Source organism: Balaenoptera borealis (genome assembly GCF_965194805.1).
Source record: "Balaenoptera borealis genome assembly, chromosome: 7".
NCBI classification, from domain to species: Eukaryota; Metazoa; Chordata; class Mammalia; order Artiodactyla; family Balaenopteridae; genus Balaenoptera; species Balaenoptera borealis.
In genome coordinates, this window is record NC_138864.1 from 74951718 (window position 1) to 74974525 (window position 22808).

A 22808-nucleotide genomic window follows, 5' to 3' on the forward strand; every position below is an offset into this window, starting at 1 on the left:
TTAAGTGAACCCAAGTTTGTAAGCCTCAATTAGCATATTATGTAATGAGCATATGATTCTTGAATGTCTATTTTTGCTACTTAAAATCCTCTTAGAAATAAATAACATGGCAGAAGACAGCTTTATGTCCTGAAGCTGATAAACTAACATATTTTCATTTCTATCTTCTTATTTTTCTACTGTAGTAGCCATAAGGTCTTCCTAAGAATACCTTGTCCCCTCAGGATATTCTATTCAACTTTATAAAAGGAGATATCTTCAAATCCTACAGTACGATCACTGAAGAGTTATACTCTAGTTCGAATATGTTCACTTTTTGCAATAAGAATCCCCATGGGAAAATGCCTTAAATAGCAATGATACGATGAACAGGGACACTTTTACCGGCAGCAGATCTATCTATAGCCCCGTTGTCTTGCCATCCCCCTCAGAAAGCAGCTCATATTCTCAGGGCCATGGCATATACTTCTTGGGAATATCCTTTAATACTCTTTCTATTCCCTTCTGAAACTCTTTAGACTTTAAGTAGGTGAAGAATATCAAGATAAGGCTTTTTATCAAAACATTTAGAGCAAGTTGGTAAAAAGCACACACACGCATCATTGGACTTAATATATTTGTTACTCAAAAGAATTATTGGCACTTGCAGTGAGCAACAAATTTTATACCCCTCCACCCCCGTCAAAGTCTAAAGATGTGTGATCCGATGCTCTTTGTCTCAATGCTTACAGTCATTACATTCCATGAATGGTCTGAAATCCATGCATTATTTAATAAATGTGGTTCCATTTAGTATGAGACTAAGCACATTGAACATCTTGCAGATTTTCCCGGTTTGGGTCAACTATCTTCAAGGGATGTTCAGGGTCTCTTAGGGCTTATTAGAGTGATTAGCAATGCACCCTATGCCTTATGGCACAGCAGCAATTCTTACAAAGAGAGTTAGTTAAGCTACTTTTCTGTCACCTGGGGACCAAGGTTAAATCTTTGTATCTTAGGTTTTTCCTCTTAAAAATGACTGATCGTCTCAGATTTCCTTAATATTCATTCATGCTGTAAAATTGTATCCTTTCATTTTATGAATAACAGAAATAGAAGGGACTCTACAAATTGAGCAGCTGTAATAACTGCCATTTACTAAGTACTTACTAGTAAATTAATCCTTCCAACACTTCTGCTAGGCAGATACTATTATCTTTATTTCACAGATAGAGAAATAAGGGCTCAGAGAAACTAAATGAATTGGGAAAAGGGGCCCACAGCAAGTGTAGTAGAGGCAGTAGAGATAGTTCCCATTTTTGTCTTGCTCTGACACCCACAATTTAAAATACTGCTACCCAAAAATTATGTATACTATTTGAGTAAAGTAGTTACACATTGTGTGACTCCAAGGCTAGAAAATGTGACATTGGTAAATAAACCAAAGTTGTACATGGCTAATACATGCTTCAAATAATATGCTCCATGTTTAGCACTATATCATTTAAAAATCCACAGGATTCACAAACATTAAATTACTCACACATCAAACTTTCTAGAAATGAAAAATAATTAGAAAATTTGAGTCCTCAAAATATCTAGTGAATGTGAAAATACATTAAAATATGCATCAGATAATGATTTTACTGCAATACTAGGTCTTCTTCAACTTTCAAAAGGATGATTCATTCCACTTAGTTGAGTTTCAAATTTGCAAATACCTAATGCAAATATCAAATCATAATTTGTAATACAATGTACATAATACATTCCCAAATAGTTTATATTTTACACAACATCATTGCAATTTTATGTGTTGAATTTTTTAAAAAGAATACTAAGAAGGTTATATGGAGATATATGGGAGACAGAAATAAAAGCCCAGATAATAAAACATTATGGTATAATTTATTTGTCACTTTGGACATACTTGACAGTATTAAGTGTGCTACTGGGATGGTGTAAGACACAAACGTTCATGCCAGGTCATCAGGTCATAGATATGTCCTTTTTTGCCCTGTACTACAGATAGATCTGGGTCTTAGAAAATCTGAGTAGTAAGGACAGTTTGTCTTGCCACGCTTTGCCCTTTTTGAGTTCTTTCATTTAACTTTCTGCTTCTTCATTCTACTCCCTCATAAGTCTTAGATATGGAACATGTTCCATCATTTCTAAATAATGTAACAAAAATTTAATTTTCATTCTCTATGTTATTTATACATTAATATTCTATTCTTAAAGATGATAACTTTCTGGAAGGGAATAACTCAGAAAATAAGAGTTTCAAATACTTGGGCAAACTCTTGGGAAAAAGCTCTTGCACACTTCCTGTGATCCTTAAGTTGGCCTCCCATTCCGCCCTCTCCTCCTGCCTCAATACAATGGTGGATATCAACAAGGTGTTGTTCTAGTCACTGAGATGCCCACAGTGAGCAAGTTGACTGGAGCCATGGGAACCAGAACTGGGATACTTACAAGGAGTCAGATGGGGATTGTAAGACAGATCTGTGTTTTGCCATGTTCCTTGAAAGAAGCACACTAGCTTCTTTAGTATGTTAATATATTATAATAATATGTAATATTATATAATAATATATAATATATTATAATACTTAATATTAGTATACTAATACTAAGTAGATTTCCAAGTTATTAGGGTTTGTATGTATGATGAAGAAAATGGGGAGGGCTGAGGATGAGAAACTTCCATTTAATAAACTTGGTCAGCAGCCTAAAATTAGTATTAGAAATATTCCTTAGCTGAGTAGAAACAAGATGATCAAATTTAAGCTACTGGCTTTAATAGTTGCCCAACATAATTTTCCAATAGAGAAACTGAAACACTTATTCCAAGGAATTCTAATAATATAATAATATTAAGTATACAACTGACCTTACTGATAGGCACTTTTTGGAACCAAAAATAAATAGCATGAAATACAGATTTTTGCTCAACTTCATTTGTGAATGTATGCAACACTCCCCCAACTACAGGGCCATTCTTTTTACACACAATGAAAAGGAATAAATAGAATTTGAAATGGTTTTACTGCCTAAAGTAACACCTTAAACACTATCAACATGAATTGTCTTAATATCAGTTGATAAGGCCAATGCAACTTTTTTTAAAATTCAGGGAGACAGATGCAGACTGAAAAACTGACAAAGGTGATGAATCTTGAGTGTAAGAGTCTTAGAGAAAGATCACTTCTGCAAGCTATACAATAGAGAAAAATATGTTTCAAATGGAATGCAGTAAAGACTCTGAGTTTGATAGGTATGATCAATAAACCTCTCTCTCTCTGCATCTTCTTAGAGAGGTCTCAAGTAACAGGAATTTATATATTAATGAGAAAATATCTATGAAATGTACTCGCTACTCACAGGAAGGCTGAACTTGTCTAGGACTTTCAGAAAAATCCCTGGAAGTGTGTACATACTCTGTTACTCAGCTAATTTCCCCCCTGGGTCCTCATGTTTGTCTTGGAAAACGTGCAAACAAAGGGGTCGAGTGCAAGATCCATCTTAAACGGGAGAGAGGCAAGGTGAATGGCTTGAAGCTTGAAACCCAGGAGGGTATCTTTCCTATTTCCACTGGATAACACAGCCCCTGCCACACCAAGCTGGGTAATTCCATCTAACAAATAAAATATCACAGGGCATACTTCTAATGACTATCTGTATTTCATCAATCTTTGGGGTGATTTCTTTTCAATCTGGGTTTTAAAGCATCTCTAGGAAAGAGTGGGCTGTTCAGTTAGCTGCCTTGATTCCTTTGTCTGATTCAAATCATTAACAAGTACATCAGCAGATGATGCCAAGCATACAAAAGACATGTTCTAAACAACGGAACGCACGCCCCACATCTTAAACAGAAATTCACTACTCAGACCCCCTCTGAACATCCAACACAATATGAATAGACACATGAATTTCACTTTCTTTTATTGTTAATCCTTCACTGTCTAGACATGGAAAATCATTTTGTTATAACAAAAATAGGATGAAAAGGCTCCGAAGAAAACTGGACAGGTGCTGAGACTAGGTGTCAAATTTTTAAAACACTCTTGAATGGCTCCATGAAATAACTGTATTTCCCAAAATACAGAATAATGAAAGGCTAATAATCACTGTAATGCATAGTAGGAAATCATTACCAGCTAAATGAGAGTTCTAACGCAAAATATGGAGAAAATCAGGTGTTATCTGATTTTCTATCTCAACATTAGAAAGTCTCATTCAGGAATCAATTCTCAGTGCCATCTGTATGAGACAGTCTTAATTTGGCATAACATTATTCTGACTGTTATACACCTGCTTGTTCTTGGAAAAATAGCAATTTTTCAACCATAATAATCCTCATATCTTTTTAATTAATATAGATATTGAGATAAAAAATAAAACTCAGCTTTATGTCCAAAGAATTTCAGATACTTCAGAGAACAAGGCAGATAATTCAGAATTACTTTGGTTATTTTGGATTACAGTTCTTTAAAAAAAAGAGGCAAATGTTTTTACAAAAAAATCTTCTAGAAAAGTCATTAAGATGACATGGCAATGAAGGTAATTACATAAAAACACAGGAAGACCCAATGTCATCATGGTAATAAGATTCAAGCACCTGTATTTCTGGATATGAGCTGGAGACAGCATCACTTAATCTTTCTTTTCTTTAATGAACCTTAATTTTCAGTCTCTCATGCTTATCATTTTTTAAAGAACACATGTAAAGCTGAATGAAAGAGGGAATTTAGACTGTTATGGTCATTTTTAAAAAAAACTGATCAATCTGTAAATCACTGAGAATTATAAAATGAAGAACTTCAATACAAGTCTGCCTTCAACTCAGCTATGACAGTCAAAACCCAATAAAATTCATAGTGAATGGTTTGTAAAGGGGGAAAAATGAACTACCTTCCGCCCAAAATTCTAACCAGTTTCCTACATACCAATTATCATGTTCTAGCAATTGGTTGTTATACCTTTAATCATCATAAATATTTACAACAAGGCCAATGTCCTCAGGCTTTCGATTCAGGTTTTAAATTGTCCTCTAAGTAATTAACTGCTAAAATTACCCATTTGTCTAAAATTGATAAAATACAGACCATTAGTTAATAGTGAATATTTATTTCAGAAGGCCATACTGAGAACAGACACATTTTGTAGGCAATTAAAGTAGCAAAGTGATTATAGCAATTTAGTTAACATTGACAATTTTTCTTATGAGTTTATTCCAGTGCTTACAAGGAATATACAGCACGAAAGATAAAACTTTAACAGATGTTTTCCTGGGATTTAGTACAAAATTACCATAGACTAGCCTACGCTTTACTATGAAATCATGAGTTATGTACTCTTTCAATTGTTCTTTTCTTCCCCCTCATCCTTCAGTGATACATCACCTTTGTAACGCTTGCAAGTCTACCTGATTCACAGTAAAGAACAATCGCCTCAATTCTCAGATGCATGGCATCCCACCTCTTCAAAATAAACGAGTATATATGAAATCTAAACAAAGACACGTACATTTTTATAATCCAAGATAAATGTTTAAAATATTTCCATATACTGTCATGCTGCATAGTGATGAAACCAAAAGTCAAAACTGTCAAATTTAGAAGCAAAAGGACTTGATCGCTATGTTTTCCTTCTGTTCACCACAATAAATATTCAGTATTTATTACATTCCTATCCTTTAATGATCTATGAACTATTTAACCAAATGCAGAGCTTCAGCGTTATTACAAGAACATGCTCTTTTAAAGATAATTGCTTATCTCACCTGGTTTTCACACCTTACATTTATAGAGAACCATTACAAGGTCTTATTTTAGCTCAACTGTTGTGTTTTTTTTTTTTAATCAGCATCTAGCACAGCATTATGAACAGTTGTTAACTTAGTAAATATTATTCTTATGTTCTTCATTTTGCATTCATCGATTTAAGTGACAATAAATATCACCACATGAAAAAAATGTTAATCCATCACACAGAAATACCCATGGGACATCTGTCAAGGTGTCATAGTCAGACTTCTTTGAGAATAATTTCAACTGCAGTGCAGATCCTAAATGTAACCCTGGAGGAGTGCACTGTCTCTAAGCAGACAAAACTGTGAAGAAAAGCCAGTGCATGATTAGCTGAGTGGCCTCCCATGGAAACCAACATGGTAATGAGGGCTGTTTGCTTTCATGCACTACAATTCAGATGCCAAAACACAGGCGTTAACAAGATGCATTCTATTTTTTAACTTCCCCATACCCTCAGAGAAGGTATAACTATTATCTTCAACATGAAAATGATGAAAAACCTATGTGAATGAGTACATATAAAGTCAGAAATAACAAGCTAATTACTGTAATTTAATATATGAATCATGCAATGTAAGGAAGAGAACATTGGACAAAGAATCAAAATGCTCTTTGACAAGTTCTTAATCTCAGTGATTCTGATCTTTATATAAAATGTGGCAGCTGAAATGGATGACTGCTTTAGGATGCTAATCCTGGAATGAGCCTGGCTATAGCAGAATTCACTTAAAGAAGTGTTTTTCTAACTACATCAATATGTAATATTGATTACATATTACATTTTAGAATATTACATATTGATCGTAATATTGTACTGTATTATAATCATGTAAGTGTTATTTACAGCTGAGCCATTAAGTTTTATATGACTACTTTCTTCCCCTGCACAATAATTGCTTTTCCTGGTGTTAGTAACTATCTAGTCCTTTTGTTGGTTGGTTTGCTTGCCTTTGTTGAGTTTTCTTTGTGGTTATCACTAATTCAACACCAAATTCTTCTTCCATCTTGTAAATCTGCTCAAACACATTTGGTATTCTATCTAACCCCTTCATCTTCTTAGAAATCTCTCCTGGAGACTTCTGACCTGCGCCAATCAGACTGATCGGTTACCCTTTCAGCTCGATGCACAGCTGTTATCCTGGGATTCTTTTCATCATTGTCTTGAGGCTCTCCATCTCTCTTTTGTGGTAGCCTCTACTACCTGGTTTCCTTTTCTTTTCTGCTTTGGTTTATTCCCTGAGTTATAGCGCAGTACATCTTCAAGTAGCTTCCTGAGAAAGGATGCAAGGTATGCAAACTTTTCGACTCCTTGAACACCTGAAAATAATTATCCTACTCTCACACTTCACTGATAGTTTGTATAGAATTGTAGATTGGAAACAATTTTACATTGGAATTTTCAAGTTGTTGTCGCACTTCCATCTCCATTCCAGTGCTGCTGTTGAAGTTTAACACCACTGTAATTCTTGATCTTTAGTAGTAAACCTGTTTCCTTTCGGTAGGATCTTTCTTTGAAATCAGTGTTCTGAAATTTTGCAATAATAAATGTTATCGTTCATCTATTTTCATTAAATGTTCTGGGCATTTAATGGACCCTCTTAATCTTGAAGTTCACATCCTTCACATCTAGAAAAAGTATAGTTTAATGTTTATTGCTTTAATGACTCCCTCCTCTCTATTTTCTCCAGTCATTCAGATGGTTGATCCCCTGGACTGGACTCCAAATTTTTTGATACCTTCTTTCTCATGTTTCAGATTTGTATTTTATGCTCTATTTTCTGGCAAACTTCTCCAACTTTTTCTTCCATCCATTTTTACTGTTATTTTTCATTTCTGTCATCATATTTTGAATTTCCAAAGCTACTTCATGTTCACTAATTTCTCCTTTTTAAAAATAACATAGCATTGTGTTTTATAGATGTACTGTTTTCTTTTACCTCTTGGAGAATATTATCGATAATTTTTTTGAAGTTTTCTTTCTTTCTTTCTCTGTCTAATCAATGCAAGCAACTTTGCTTCCTCTGAGTTACTTATTTGTCAATTGGGGTCTTCATTGTAGAATCACTTAGATTCTTTAGGTCTGTTCTCTTGGACTGATCAGATTCTCCACAAAGACGCTTACAACTTTCTACCTTGAGGCGTGGGTCTGATACCTGTTTTCTGAAGCACCACAGTCCAGGCCCTGTCTCTCATATATATAGATATTAAAGTTTCACAGATGACTCTGCTGTGGAGCCTAGTTTGAAGACCTCTTTGATGATGATCAAAGTTTCTTGCACCCTTAAATATTCCTAGCACGGAGACAATCCAGTACATTTTGGCAAAACCTCAAAAAGCCAAGATGTCAATAGCTATGGGGAAATGGAAACTTATATACCAACACCTATCGCTGCCTTTCAGTTATTCAGAAAGGTATAAAAAGAGGTAAATCACAACATGCACTTTTGGAGGCAAAAATGTAGTAGAGTATCAATCTGTAACCATGTCAAACAACTTCTGAGTGAGAGTAGTTCCTGCTCCATATGACTAATATCTAGACTCAGTGTTGGCGTCATATCTAATTTCTGTGACATTATTCATGCTAACTGCACATCTCATTCACCAGTAAGTTTCCACCACACCTTAGGAGGTACGAGCTCTTGCAGTAATAAACCTTGTTTAATGCCCCAGTACAACCTGAACTTGAAATAGGTAGCAAACACTAAGTATTTTAAGTATGAGGAATGATCATAGGGTGAAAGAAAAGCTTGCAAAACTTGGGTAACAGCTGTTGAAACACAATTTCAAGGAGTGCAGCCTAGTAACTGAAAACCAGTAACCTAGAAGCTCAATCTTTCCATGACCATTAAGAGATTAAGGAAAAATAAAATGTAATGGATGAAGCAGAATTTACAAAGGCTACAAAAATCACCAGTGATACTGGCAATGCTTTGTGGAATGACCTCTCTTTATTTCACCAACAAACTTGCCCATAACTAATGACACACAGTGCTGGTGAAAAGACCAAACAAGGATAATGGAAATCCAGTGATTCCATGGTTCTTTGAAAAGGCTCAGGTCAGCTCTTTAATCTTAATCCTGTCACTGAATTTAAAGTCTGGAAATCAAAGTTAGCTCAGAGTAGCCTCTGATTTCCACTGAGGCTGGTAGGCCCTGGGCTTCCACTAGCTGGGCTCTCTACAGATTCCCCAGGCTAAAGTGGGAAACGGGGGCGGGGAGGGGGGAAGGAATTCAGAGATCGGGGTTGACACATATGCACTATTGATACTATGTATAAAATGGACAACTAATGAGAACACACTGTATAGCACAGGGAACTCTACTTAATGCACTGTGGTGACCTAAATGGGAAGAAAATCCAAAAAAAGGGGATATATATATATATGTATAGCTGATTTATTTTGCTGTACAGTAGAAACTAACACAACACTGTAAAGCAACTATACTCCAAAATATTTAATTTAAAAAATAGATAAATAAATAAAAATAAAGTGGGAAACAGGAGTAAGGATGTACTGTACTGTTGATTGTGAACCCAATCAACCCTAAGAAGAGAACATTAAATCTATAAATGAGACAATTTGAGATGTTTTAATGTTAAAAAAAGAATTATGTATTAATTATAATACTAATGTTTAAAGTTAAATTTGAACATGAACAAGATTAATAAACAAATCTCTTCATCTGTTAAAATTTCTTGCCCAATCTAACCACTAAAAAACTACCTATGTCAATGGATACAGATTTTTAAGAAAAATGAATAGTCAAACAATTTAAAAGAAATCTAACGGAACAAAAAATCACAACAACAAAAAAGGAGATATATGAAAATATCAACAAATACTGTAAGTACCATATTGACTCTATTATTTATTTTAAAAACAATGTTTTGTCAGATTTCCTACAAGTTCCTACATTTTAAAATTGTACAACATAGATGACCACCATAAAAACCCTCATTATTAATTTCATATTAAAAAGCACCTATAATTCATTAAGGAAAAAAACCAATCCAATAGAAAAATGAACAATATATAAGAACAGGTAACTTGTAATAGCAGAATTACAAATGGTCAAGAGAATTAAAAGATGCTCAATGTCACTAGCAGTCAAGAAAATGCCAACATAAAAAATATTTCATTTTTACTCATCAGAATGGCAAAAATCTAAATGACTGGTTAGTCAATCCTAGGGAGTGTAGAGAAAAACAGTCCTTCTGTAATTTACAACCTTGTGGGCAAAGGTTCCAGTTAAATTCATTAAAACTGACATCACGTCTCTAATTAATAGAGAAAACCCATTAACTAGATATTCAAAAGAAATGAATATAAAGGTTTTATACTAATATCTACTCTAGAATCATTTTTAATAGGAACATTTTGGAAACAACCTCAAGATCCATGAATAAAAGAACAGTTGCAAATTACGGTTTATTCATACTATGGAATAATATGCAGTTATTAGAAAGACTGAACTACATAGTCATGTATTGATTTTAAAGGATATCTATGACATATTCTAAGAGGAAAAAAAACTTATACAAAATATATATATTATTTTTATAAAGCAAAAAGAAATAAACACACGTAACACCATACGTGCAAATATATCTCTCCTAGCAAAGGGAAAAGTACAGAAGAAAAAATATGCCACATTGCAAGAAAGGTGCAGATAATGAATGGGACGAAATGGAGACAAATAATTTTACTTCAAATACATTTATAAGTTTAGCCTTCAGATAAACTTTGGTATCTTCTAACTCCCTAACATATGCCAAGACAGAATCTCTTGTTTTAAGCTTGAAATTTTTGGACAATTTCCCAAGATGGTTGCTAGGTCAAATCTTAGAAAAACTTAGTCCTTTTTATACACAGTAATCCAATTTCCGGTAAAAGAAATGAAAAAAAGCAGTAGGAAAAACCATTTTTATCTGTACAAACAAGTGAAAAATATGCACCATGAACTCACCATAACACTGTTCTGGATCATAATAATACTTTATCTTGAAACCAATTGGTACTGCAGTATGGAGCTCCAAGCTAGAGCTACTGGAGATTCCCCTCTACTGAAAACAGTGTTACGACAGGATTCCAGTGGATTTTACTCATTATTGGCAAATGTTTCTCCATGAAGAAAAAGCAGGATAAGGTCTAAATAATAATACCCCAGTGAAAATATTTAATGTCAAAGCATGGCTTCCAATGTCAAAGCATAGCAATGACTATGGTTCACTTCAATATTACTTCTGTTTACACAATTTTTTTAAGTTATAGTAGAGAGATTAGATTTTCGCTCAAAAAATGCACATGAAGAATGCTAACCCTTGACTTAAAAAGATCTTTTCCTACCTTCACATTATCTGGATGCAGCCCCCCAGGGTGCTTGTCCATGTACTGACATAAATCAGTATGCTAGAAGAAAAAGGGGAAAATGTATTAACATCCCTCTGGCTATAACACAATGAATCAATATTTTTTTACTTCAAAGTCATCATTACTTTCTGAACAAAGCAAATATAAGACAAGTGGGTGGATTTTGTAGTGTATGCAGTTGCATGCTCCTCCGCCCCCTGTTTTAACCACAATCGAATCATTATCTTTACCTCTAGGCTCTGTCTTACATTAAACATATCTGTGTATTAGAAGGAATTCATGTCCACAATTTTTTACTTTGTTAAATGCCTAATTTTCTCCTCACTGAACATACATCTCTTAACTGGAAAAAAAACCCAACAAAACCCTACCTAAAAATATATGCCTTAACTTAAAAAAACTAAAGCATATACACACACACAATTAACCAATCCAATTACAATTTCAATTATCTTGTATTTTCCAAGTGGAAATGCAGGTTATGATTATTTATGTTATATGAGATGAAAATACTACAAACAGATCATTCCAGTAAAATTAATCATTGGATTTATTTTGAGTTTTTCATAACTATATTCATTAAAAAATAATTTTCAGATTCTCAGAACTCTTGAATATATTTGAGAAAATATTTACGTTATAAAACTTTATAAAGATTTACTTTATAAATCAATACAAATACTTTCAAAATTATAAATTAAGACAAATACATCCAGATATAACTTAAAAGGAATATCCCTAGATAGCAACTTATGCTGTTATTCCTTCAAATATCCCAAGCTCAATTTGCACACAATTATATATTTTCTTTTTAATGCTTTTTCTGTTTATATTATGAGTTACATAAAACTTGGAAAAAAACATGTAGAGTTGCTATATAAATTTTTCTAATCTTATTGGAGGATACTGTAAGATTTGTGACATTGAAACATTTAATCATTCTGTAAAAGCCAGTGATCATGATTATTCGTGCCCCATTATCAGGCTTCAATTATTCAGGAATCATAAGTTTTTGATACCTTCAAGAACCTGTACCATGGCTATAGCCATGATGACAACAGTTCAGATTCCTTTACTGAGTTTTTATTGCATGCCAGGTGGTAACTCCCAAGGATACAGAGCAGAATTTAGCATTCATTCATTATTCATCATGTATTTCTTGAGCACTTATTATCTTCCAGGCACTACACTAATCACTAAGGGCATAGAATTCAATGAAATAGATGCTGGTGGAGAAAACCAGGCATGTCAGTAATTACAGTAGAGTATGTTGTATATTAAGAACAGTACTGGGTAATGTTTGAGGACATAGCAGGGGGGAACTTATTGTGGTCTAAAGATTTCAGAAAGGCCTCTGGAAAGCATTACTTCTAAGTAAGACTTGAACAGAGAATGAAAAAGGTCAGCCAATGGAAGAACAAAGGGAAAGAAGATGGGACAGAAGAAATGCTCTTAGATATATTTTGAGACGATATTGCCTTTATCTTGCACCACACCCAAGGTGTTTAGCTTCCAAATGAAAGTCAAGTTCCATGAGGACAGAAATTATATTTGATTTGGAAATTATTGTCTCTCTGGTCCAGGCAATGACAGAGAAGAAGAACTAAATAAATACAGGTGGAAACAGTTTTACATATAGTATAGCTCATTAAAAATGAGCCTAAAATATAATTATAATGGGTTTCATGGAGTTTTTCCTGACTATATAAAAGTTTTATTTCATGCATTTAATTAATTGAGGAGTGATTTCTGGATCCCATACTGCCACTTTGTAACTCCATACAATTAACCTCTCTGTCCTTTCAACTAAGGCTAACACCTTCCCTAGAGATTTCTGAAGAACATATAAAATAGTATGTGAAGCACTGACATATATACACTACCAAATATAAAATGGATGGCTAGTGGGAAGCTCCTGCATAGCACAGGGAGATCAGATCGATGCTTTGTGATGACCTAGAGGGGTGGGATAGGGAGGGTGGGAGGGAGGCTCAAGACGGAGGGGATATGGGGATATATGTATACATATAGCTGATTCACTTTGTTGTACAGCAGAAACTCACACAACATTGTAAAGCAATTATACTCCATAAATATTAAATAAATAAATAAAAATAAATAAAATAGTACATGAGAAAGCAGTTTTTAATCTATAACATGATACACAAAATAAGGTAGTATTTAAGATACTGCTCATTATACAGTAAGACCCATGAGGGGAAGGACTGTAATTTGCTCATTGCTTCACACACAACAAATAAAGTGGTAAATAGAAAGTAAATCCAATCATAACAATAATATATAGCCACATGTTAAAATTCCTATTAAAAATATAAATTTTCAGTTTACAAAACAAAATCAAACTCACACAAGCTAAATATACACAACAAAAAATAAGAGAAAACCTGAAAATAAAGAAATAATACATCATATTATATATTACACATTTACGTTATTTATGTTTTAGGATATTTATACTGGTAAATATCAATAAAAAAGCAAAAAATCAGCATATCAATGTAAATATTAGACATATTAGAATTCAAGGAAAAAGTACTAAACATTTACGTACCTAGCAACATGGCATATCACTATAAAGCAAATATTGATCAAAATAAAAGAAGAAACTGAAAATTTCACAAAATCTTGAAGGGTTTAGCTTACCTCTTTCAAAAACCAACAAATGGAATTGACAAAAAAATAAGAATTCTATAAAGGATATGAGTAACACAGTTAAAAAGCATGTTTAATTTTGTGCCCAATAAATTTACGCTACACATGCTTAAAGAAGTGGAATGGTGTTGGGGACAAAACTTTCACCGTATTTTATACTTGACATATACGTATTAAATGCCAATTGTGCATAAATAAATAAGAAAAGTCTCTGCTCTCATAGAGCTTAGATTCTGTGGATTTTTACATACTTGTGCATTATTGTAATTTTTTTCCAAGATTAAAGTATTCAAGCTTTTTGTTTAAAAGTAAACAAACAAATAAAAAACCCCACTAAACTATGAGGAAGGAAACATATCAGAAATGGGGAAAAAAGCTCCTAATCCTCATGGTACACATTACATCCTTCTGTGTATACATGCATGCCCAATGACAGTGTAACATGAATTAAAGGAAGGAGGCCTCTCCAGAAATGAGATTTTGGGAAATTTAATAACGATTTTTCCAAACCTTTTAAATTTTAAGATTCATATTTTCTTAGCTGTATAGCATGAAAATGTGTGTATGCATACACACATGGTTATCACTAGCTGTGTAGCCTTAGACAGGTTACATAACCTCTGTGTATCAGTATCTTCATCTATGTAATGAAGATAATCCTAGTATACCTGCCTTCTATGGATATTGTGAAAATTAATAAGTAAATATCCAATATGGTTTTACTACACTGCCCAGCACGTGGTAGATGCTACATGTGATGATGATGATGATGATGATGATGATGATGATGATGATGATGGTGGTGGTGGTGATGATTTTCTGTAGTGTGTTTAGAGTAGGAAGGGATATTTGGGAGGACCGCAATTAAAAATGGAATGATAAATACCGTCAGAAAACTGGAACTCTTAGAAGTAACATTTCATCCTTATATATGTGTTCTTCCTGTCTACATGCCCAGACATTCTCATTCAAACTCCACAGCTCTCTGTACACAACCTCTGAGACTACTTCTGGCAAATACACCATTAACCTCAGATTGCTCTGGGTAATTAGGGGCAAGAATCTGGAGAATCCCAAATGGAGGAAGAGACAAGAGGTAGTACAAGGTCTTATTTTTATACCCTAGCAAACTTCTGTTCTACCTGCATTAAAAACTGTTTCTTTTCCCTCTCTCTTGTTTAATACACAGTACTATGCCTGGAACTGCATTAGATGTGCCTAAATTACAAATTTCATCACATCTCTTCTTTCTTTTTAACTTCTCTCCTTAGTTCAACTCATTGGCTTATGTGACCCTTATGATTTGCACTGGTCCCAAAATACAGAACTAAACTTAACAGTAATGCTGGGAGGTACTTCTCTGTCATTCCATTTTTTAAAGTCATGCTACACATACAAGTTCTGAACAGAAGGCCCCTATGGCACATGACCAACAGATCACTATCCACTGATGAGACAGAGATAATCTCGGGTCCGTCTGGCTTGATCTCTGACTATTTCTTGTTCTAACACTAAAAGGAGTATCTTTAGACTAGGTGCCTGGTAACTATAGATCAAACCCAGTCACTCTTCCCCCTCCAATCTCTATCTTGGCTCTTGGCTAACATCGATTCTTGCCCTCACTACATTATGCCTCACTTCATCTTCCTACACCTCCCTCTTATTCACTCTATCACTGCTGCTGTTCTTCAGGGGAAGGCTTTCAGAAGCACTTGTGTCTGACAGGTTTATACCTGAATCCCTAAGAATACTTCATCAGTCTTCCGTGGAGTGTGTGGTTTTAAATGAAGCTCTCAAGTGTGGCTAGATTTGCAGACCAAGAAGAGGAGTGACAGTAAAAAGGAGCTGTTAAGGTTCAGTCCCCACACCTGCATACATTTCTTTCAAAATCAAGTTCCTCCTTCCTCACTGTTGATTACTCATCAAGTAGCATTTATTTGAGAATTTACATAGGTGCAGGAGTGTTTCAAGGGGAAGGAATCTGAAGAACGTATCTGAAACCATAACACCCTAAACATAAACATTCTCTGTAAAGGAGCCACATTTACAGTTTAGGTTTCTCCAGGTTGATTTCATTACTCTGTGGCTGGATCAATTTAGAAGGCAGGAGAGAGATCTCTCTTCGTAAAAAGGCAGGATACAGAAAGACCACAAAATATCGAAAAGACTTTTTACTCATAAGCACTTTCACACAGTAGAATCTCAGTTAATTTCAATCATATGTAGACCTGAGAACTGCATGACTAACAGTACACAGCCATGAGTCTTAAAGAGAAAGACATAAAAGGAAATTACAAAGATAAATTATAGATATGATGACAATTTGACAATTTCAAAACAGGCCTGAGTGGAGAACAGCCCTTCAAAAGAGTACCAGGAAAGAAAGTCCAGCCAAAGAAAAAGATGAGAAACTAGCTGGACCGTGACATTCACCTTTTCATATCTTCCACTCTCCATTCCTTACTCTTTTTGAAACTGACTTTGGGTGAGGGAAAAGAAGCAATATACTGCCACTGAAAGCCACTGGTAAAAAGGGTCTCTGAAGACCACAGAGTGAGAAAAGCTCTTGGACATGAAAGTTTACCCAAATTCCAGGGCAGAAACAAGTATAAGTCAATTATTAAGTAGGCTTTATCATTTAGTATGTGCTTATGTTTCTTTTTAATCAATATATTATCCATGAAGTGAGGTTTTCCAATTTTTGGCCCTTCAAGTGATCAGATCTCTTACTCAAGAGATATCAAGTTCCTCAGAGAAATTATGCTTTTGTATTAGCACTGGTCTTCAGACTGGACTTTTCTCATTAAGCAGGAATCTAAATAGAGCCCCTTCCCTAAAACATGCATTTTTTCCACTCTCTTATGTTAAGCATGGTGTCTACAATATTTGTCAGCTAATTTTGATGTTTTTCAGAAGCACTGACAAAATATGACATTGAAAATAGCACAGCCCTAATTTCCAGCATCTAGGTTAAAAATAAGGATGTCTTTCCATGGGGATAACCAACAGAAATCCTCATTTTGAAGTTATGTTACACACAGCCTCCACATTCTTTACTTCTTTTCATTTAGTTTTCCATTTTGACAGCGAGAGAAGAGTCAGTATATTCAGGCTTAGTGTAATTTTTAAAACATTAAAAACAAAACTGCTTCGCAAGAATAAGAATATGGAAAGATTCCAGAAGATAATAAAACTAATTCTAAATTTCTTTCTTCTTAAGGAATAGGCTTATTTTATATGTTTAAATACCAAGGCTCAGCTATAATTTTATTTTGAAATTAATGAAAAGACTTACAAAACAAAAAACATTAAGTGAAAACACGTGATTTAAAAAAAAAAAGATGGGATATGTTAAGAACTAGTTGATAACATGTACAACTTGAAAGCATAAAAATACAGAGCCCTCCTTTTCTGGACTGATTTTGATTGTTTAAGGAGCTCCCTGGTCCTCATCTCAGTTTGATTACACTCCAATCTCTTCCTTATAATGAGTAAGTGACCCATTATAAAAAACCTTTAAATAGTACTCTGACTGGTAAGAGAGCAAATCAAGAAATCTGCAAATATCTAAAGGACAAGAGCAATTATTTCCACTCTTCAGTGGTACCACATGGGGTCCCAAAATTAATGGCAACGATGGTAACTTTCGTGTCTCCAAGGCAGCAAGTGTGGCAGATGCTTACTTGTGATGCTTAATCTACTACTGGCTAATGTCACCTTTATTACCACTGTCCCATGTCTGGGACACACCACATGACTCTAACTAAAACCACACTTTAAGAATAGTTGCACATTTTGGTAGAACTCACTATCGTTTTAGTTTTTAATCTGTTTCACCTGTAGCTCATTAAAGTTGTGTGATTCACTGGGGAATAGCTGCTGCTAGAGGCAACTGAAGAAAACTTATAGAAGTTGAGCCCTCCTTTCTTCTACAGCAGTCAATGCCATTTCCTCTGGCTATAATCTCTGTTTTAATCAGCCTGCATTGCTGTAAGAATTAATACAACAAATTACTGAGCAGTCAGTTTCAAACTGCTCTTATACGAAGTCCACAGGCTTAAACCGACTTTGCATTTTTTTCCGTTAAGCTTTATAGTATTCATTTATTTATTTCCAAATCATAATTAATAAAATTTTAATGTTGTGAGTTCCAATACATAAGCACTATTCATTAGTGAGAAAAAATGAAAAGAAACATTAATCAACTTCCCCTTTAAAGCAAAATCATAGCCGTTCAAGATGCTTTATAGAGAAGGTTTGTACCCGCTATATACCACAGGGACCCACTTCTAAAACAGTGGTTAAAAAATAATTTATTTTAAAGTTTGTAAGTATTCTATTAAATGTTATTTAGGCTTTTTGCAAATGCACTGAAATCCCTTATCTTTAATGACAAAAACAAGACATTCATGAACAAGTACAAAAGTACTGTCTCTTCCCTCAGAAGTAAAAATTCTAATTACGATTACCGGGCCTTAAGTTGCATCATAGGACGTGGTATGACAATAGAGAAAATATGGTCTTCCAATCTGTTCCATATACCCAAAACTGTGTTCTTAAATGGAATATTCTCAAATATTCCACTGTTCTTGTAAAGACTATTTTGATTGTTTACATATTCCAAAGCCTGTTTCTAGGTTATTTTATTTTCACCTGTTTTTACGCCACTTAGGAAATGTTTGAAATTCTGCCAGTAAACCACACACATATTTCCTGGGGAGGGCAAGGGTAGTTAACATACACAATAGTTAATACTATATAAAAATCCTCTCATAGTAATCACACTGCCTTGGCTTATTCCTAATTAAATTAGTCATTTCTTTTTTATCATATAATGTATTTTTCTCCTTTTGGGACATAACAAACCTAACTGTGACTTAGTGATCCCATAATTCTGCCTAATTGGTTTCAGCTGTCATTTCTGAATCCAAAATGCATGGGCAGCCTGGGGCTGGTGACTGGAACAGGAAGCATTTCCAACCACATTCCCAGCGTGTAAAACCAGCAACCTGGAAGATCTTTTCCATTAAAACAAAAAACTTACTCTTTGGCTTCTGGCAATGACACTACGGGTAGAGAGATTGTATATGTCTACCCAGGCGGTAAGACTGTCATGAGTCATTTTTCTCAGATAAGGAGAATGCAGACATTTATTTTCCAGTAGTTCAAGTGTCTGAAGTAGTTTCAATATTGTAGGGGTTAATTCATAAACCAAACACATAGCTATATCCATATATCTATCTATGTCCATATCACTTCATAATACTTATAGGGGGGTATAAATGATAGTCCTTTTTTAAATTAAATAAATTCAAAGTATAGATTTGGGAAGTTTCAAAAATGGTGGAAATCTTCTAGAAGAAGACCACTGTGGTTCTACAGAACCAAATGCTATTACTCCATTAGAAGACTGTATAAACATGCTCTCTTGAAACAGTGAAGGAAAGACTACTCAGCATGGTTTATATGCCCTCTGGCACACCATTCACAAGCCTAAAACATATAATAAACTTTAACAGAGTCAAATAGATACTTTAAAAAGATTTTCATGCTATTTTGAAGCCACATTTAAAAGGAAAAATAAAAGGCCAATGGGTATAAAGAATGGAAAGCTCTGATCATCCAACATCCTCAAGAATTTGGAAAAAAAAAAAAAAAAGGTTAACAAAGTGGGCCACAAAAAATTTTTTGGAGTCAAAGTATGAGATGGAAAAAAAAAAAAAAAAGGAACTGGAATAGTTCTCAGGAATATATTAACTCTGAAAACACCTTCTGGAGCTGCCCTGCTGGAAATATGAGAGATCCTGAAATTATAAGGTAAAAGTACCATGAGTGAAAAGATTAGAAACAGAGAATTAAAGTGGAAGAGAAGAGACAGGGAGGAGAAAGAGAGGGAGAGAAGACAGAGGAATCAAAGGTGGCCATCCTGGAATAACTTTTTCTGGCTACAAAGTAGAACAGAGGAGCCTTTTTTATAATCCGGGTTCTAAGGGTAAGAGTAACACCTACATACGGACTGATCATACCAGATGTGTGTTTCAGAAAACTCTATGAAATATACTGTATCAATGAGCTTTAGGTACATGTTTTTTTTTTTTTAATTTTTATTGCAGTATAGTTGATTTACAATGTTACATGTTATTCTTCATTTTAAAAATAGTAATTCTGGAACACATAATCACAAGGAAAACATTAAACAATTGTAACTTGTTAACATTGTCACCCTGTCTTTTTTTTTGGCATACCAACTGATATTCAAAATATATTTTCAAACTCGTAATGGGTAAAGTATTGCGAATGTATAAAGATGGATAAACAGTATTCACTATTCAAGAGCTTACTGATGACCATGGGGGAAATAAGAATGATAACTCAATAACAGTCTCTCTCTTACCTTAAATGAAACATTTATAGCTTTGTTCATATCATTTGACCAAGTAGTGACAACTTTAGGTGTTTTTTTTTCCCCAAGGAAATACAGAGGGATGTATTAGAAGGAATGTTATTAAGATTTTACAATGCAAAATACCTTAGAGTTATTAAACATGGTTATGAATATCTGATTATTTATGGAGCAAGAGCTGTGTGCTACAGACTCCAAAATGGGACAAATCAAAATCTCTAGAGCGGGCGAAATAGTTTGAAAGATAAATTTATACTACAAATGTAAAGCTCATTTATAGATTCAATTAAATCCCTGGCTGGTGGGAATACAAATAATTTAGAATGACAAAGCTTTCAGGGAAAGTCCTGACAAACAGTGAAGTATACGAAATGTATGTTTGTTATATATGATGAAAGAGGCAACTTAAATTGCTATTCCTGTGGCACACCTGAAGCGTAAGTACATTATAAGGTAGTGTACTTACATTTAGGTAAGATCTATTTTTTTCATTAAGCTAAATTATTTCAATATAGTACATAAAAGGGTAAAGGTAGTTTAGGTTTCCTCAAACTCTGTGAGCAAAAGGATCACACCAACATTATTTTTTTTAATGCAAGTTTTTACCTACAGGGTCTAATGCTCTGAAGCATGAGAAATTGAAAAGTAGTGAAACATATTGTTAAGGATCCACAAAAAATTGTAAAAGTTTTGTTTGAAGTAGCTCTTTTAATAGCAAAGAATAAAAAGACCTCAGATCACAGAGGGGGTTAAAAAAAAAAAAACCCATGAATTCTTGTATTCTGAGTACCGCCAAAAGTTAAAATGAAGTAGAAATTCCAAAGTATCTTTTTTTTTAGGATCTACAGTCAAAAGTCAAATTGCTGACTTACCTGACCTAAAAAAAATTTACCAAAGAGTAAATCATCACTCTTTTTCTTTTCTTTCACTACTTGCTTTTGCTCAATCCATGTACAAAGGAAATGTGCTTAATTCCTTGCCATGCATGAGTATGAAATTAAAGATACCCTGGAAAAAGAACTGCTTTATTTTTCTTTCTCCAACATTAGACACTTGCAAACTTGCCAAGATAATAACTTTCCCAGGAGCTTGACATATTTGCCAGATATAGTTGATATTTTGAATATGAATTCTGAAACTTCAAGAAGTGAAGACCAACATTATTGCTCCTCATGATAAGTTTTAAACTTTTATACCAAAATCTAGTTATATATTCAGTGAATCAGAGCTAAAAATATCTTTTCATTTTCTTGACTTAGTACAATTTGCCATAAAAAGGTTACTGAAAAATATTTCAAGAGAAAGAATAAAGTCTCACCGAGTTTGTCTGGGATGAATTCAGGAAGTGCTTTCCTGATGCTGTGGTTGAAAATACCATTTGAAAGTCAGTCTTATCAAAATTTAATAGAAGTTATTGGAGCTTAAATTTTAAATCAATCACCAAAAAATTCTTAGAAAACCATAGTGGAGAATTTTGGGCAAAACACTTCAATATTTACTTCAAAATAAATTAGTAGGCCTAGCACGTAATTATTATAATCAACATATAAAGTTGGTTGTAATAATTTGTATCAAGAAAAACATAGCAAACACCATTCTTGACATAGAAGGTGACCACATTTGCACTTGACCCTTGATGCTATGTATGATACAAAAGCTTGTCGTAAGCAAGCTGATTTAGTGCCCTCATTGATAAAACGTGTAGTTTTTAAATGTTAAAACACCAGAATCAAGTGTTTAATACTTTAAAATAATCATTATTTAAAGTTGTTTTATTAAGAATTTTAAATTTATCCAAAATTTAAAATGGTATCAAAGAAAAGCACAGGATTTTATACTAATGCAAAGGGTGCATGAATTTTAAAATGTGGATAAACTTTGGTACATAACTACATTTATTGATTTGGAACAATGGTAGCATTAACTTCTGTAAGTTTTTAAAAAGGTTAAAAAACAGCACATGTACTACATAAGTATAGTGTACACATAAATAAACATACATATATACACGCATACAACATGCATATGAGTATGAATCATAAAAGAAGTCTTCAAAAGAAAAACACATGGTAGCATTGGCTTTCTCTAGAGTAGCTGGATACTAAGTAATCTGGGATATGTCCATCAAGACAGGCCAAGTTATGCTGCTGTGATAACAAATAACTCTTGTTCACAATTTATTGGCCAAAGCAATCCACAAGGCCATGCCCTAGTTTAATAGGGAAGGGAGGTATAATCTTCCTGCAGGGGTTGGGATCCAAATACCAGAAAACAGTAATACAGTCATCTACATTAAGCAAATTATACTCAATTTTTTTTTTACTGTACTACAGTAAGAATAATAAATACATATACATATATATTTGCATTGAATTTTATTTTTAAGACTTTTTTTTGATGTGGACCAGTTTTTAAGTCGTTATTGAATTTGTTACAATATTGCTTCTGTTTTATGCTTTTTTTGTTGTTTGCTTTTTGGCCCTGAGGCATGTGGTATCTTTGCTCCCTGACCAGGGATCGAACCCGCACCCCCTGCATTGGAAGGTGAAGTCTTAACCACCGGACTGC

General features: G+C 33.9%; 1 protein-coding gene across 4 annotated transcripts in view; it reads right to left on the minus strand.

Moving 5' to 3' along the window:
* CDK14 (cyclin dependent kinase 14) overlaps positions 1-22808 on the minus strand; it is a 567382-nt gene that overhangs the window by 279589 nt on the left and 264985 nt on the right. For all 4 annotated transcript variants that reach the window (XM_082398489.1, XM_082398490.1, XM_082398492.1 and 1 more), the window contains one exon: positions 11141-11203. In XM_082398489.1, the coding sequence (XP_082254615.1) occupies positions 11141-11203 (63 nt within the window). The remainder of the gene's footprint in view (positions 1-11140; positions 11204-22808) is intronic.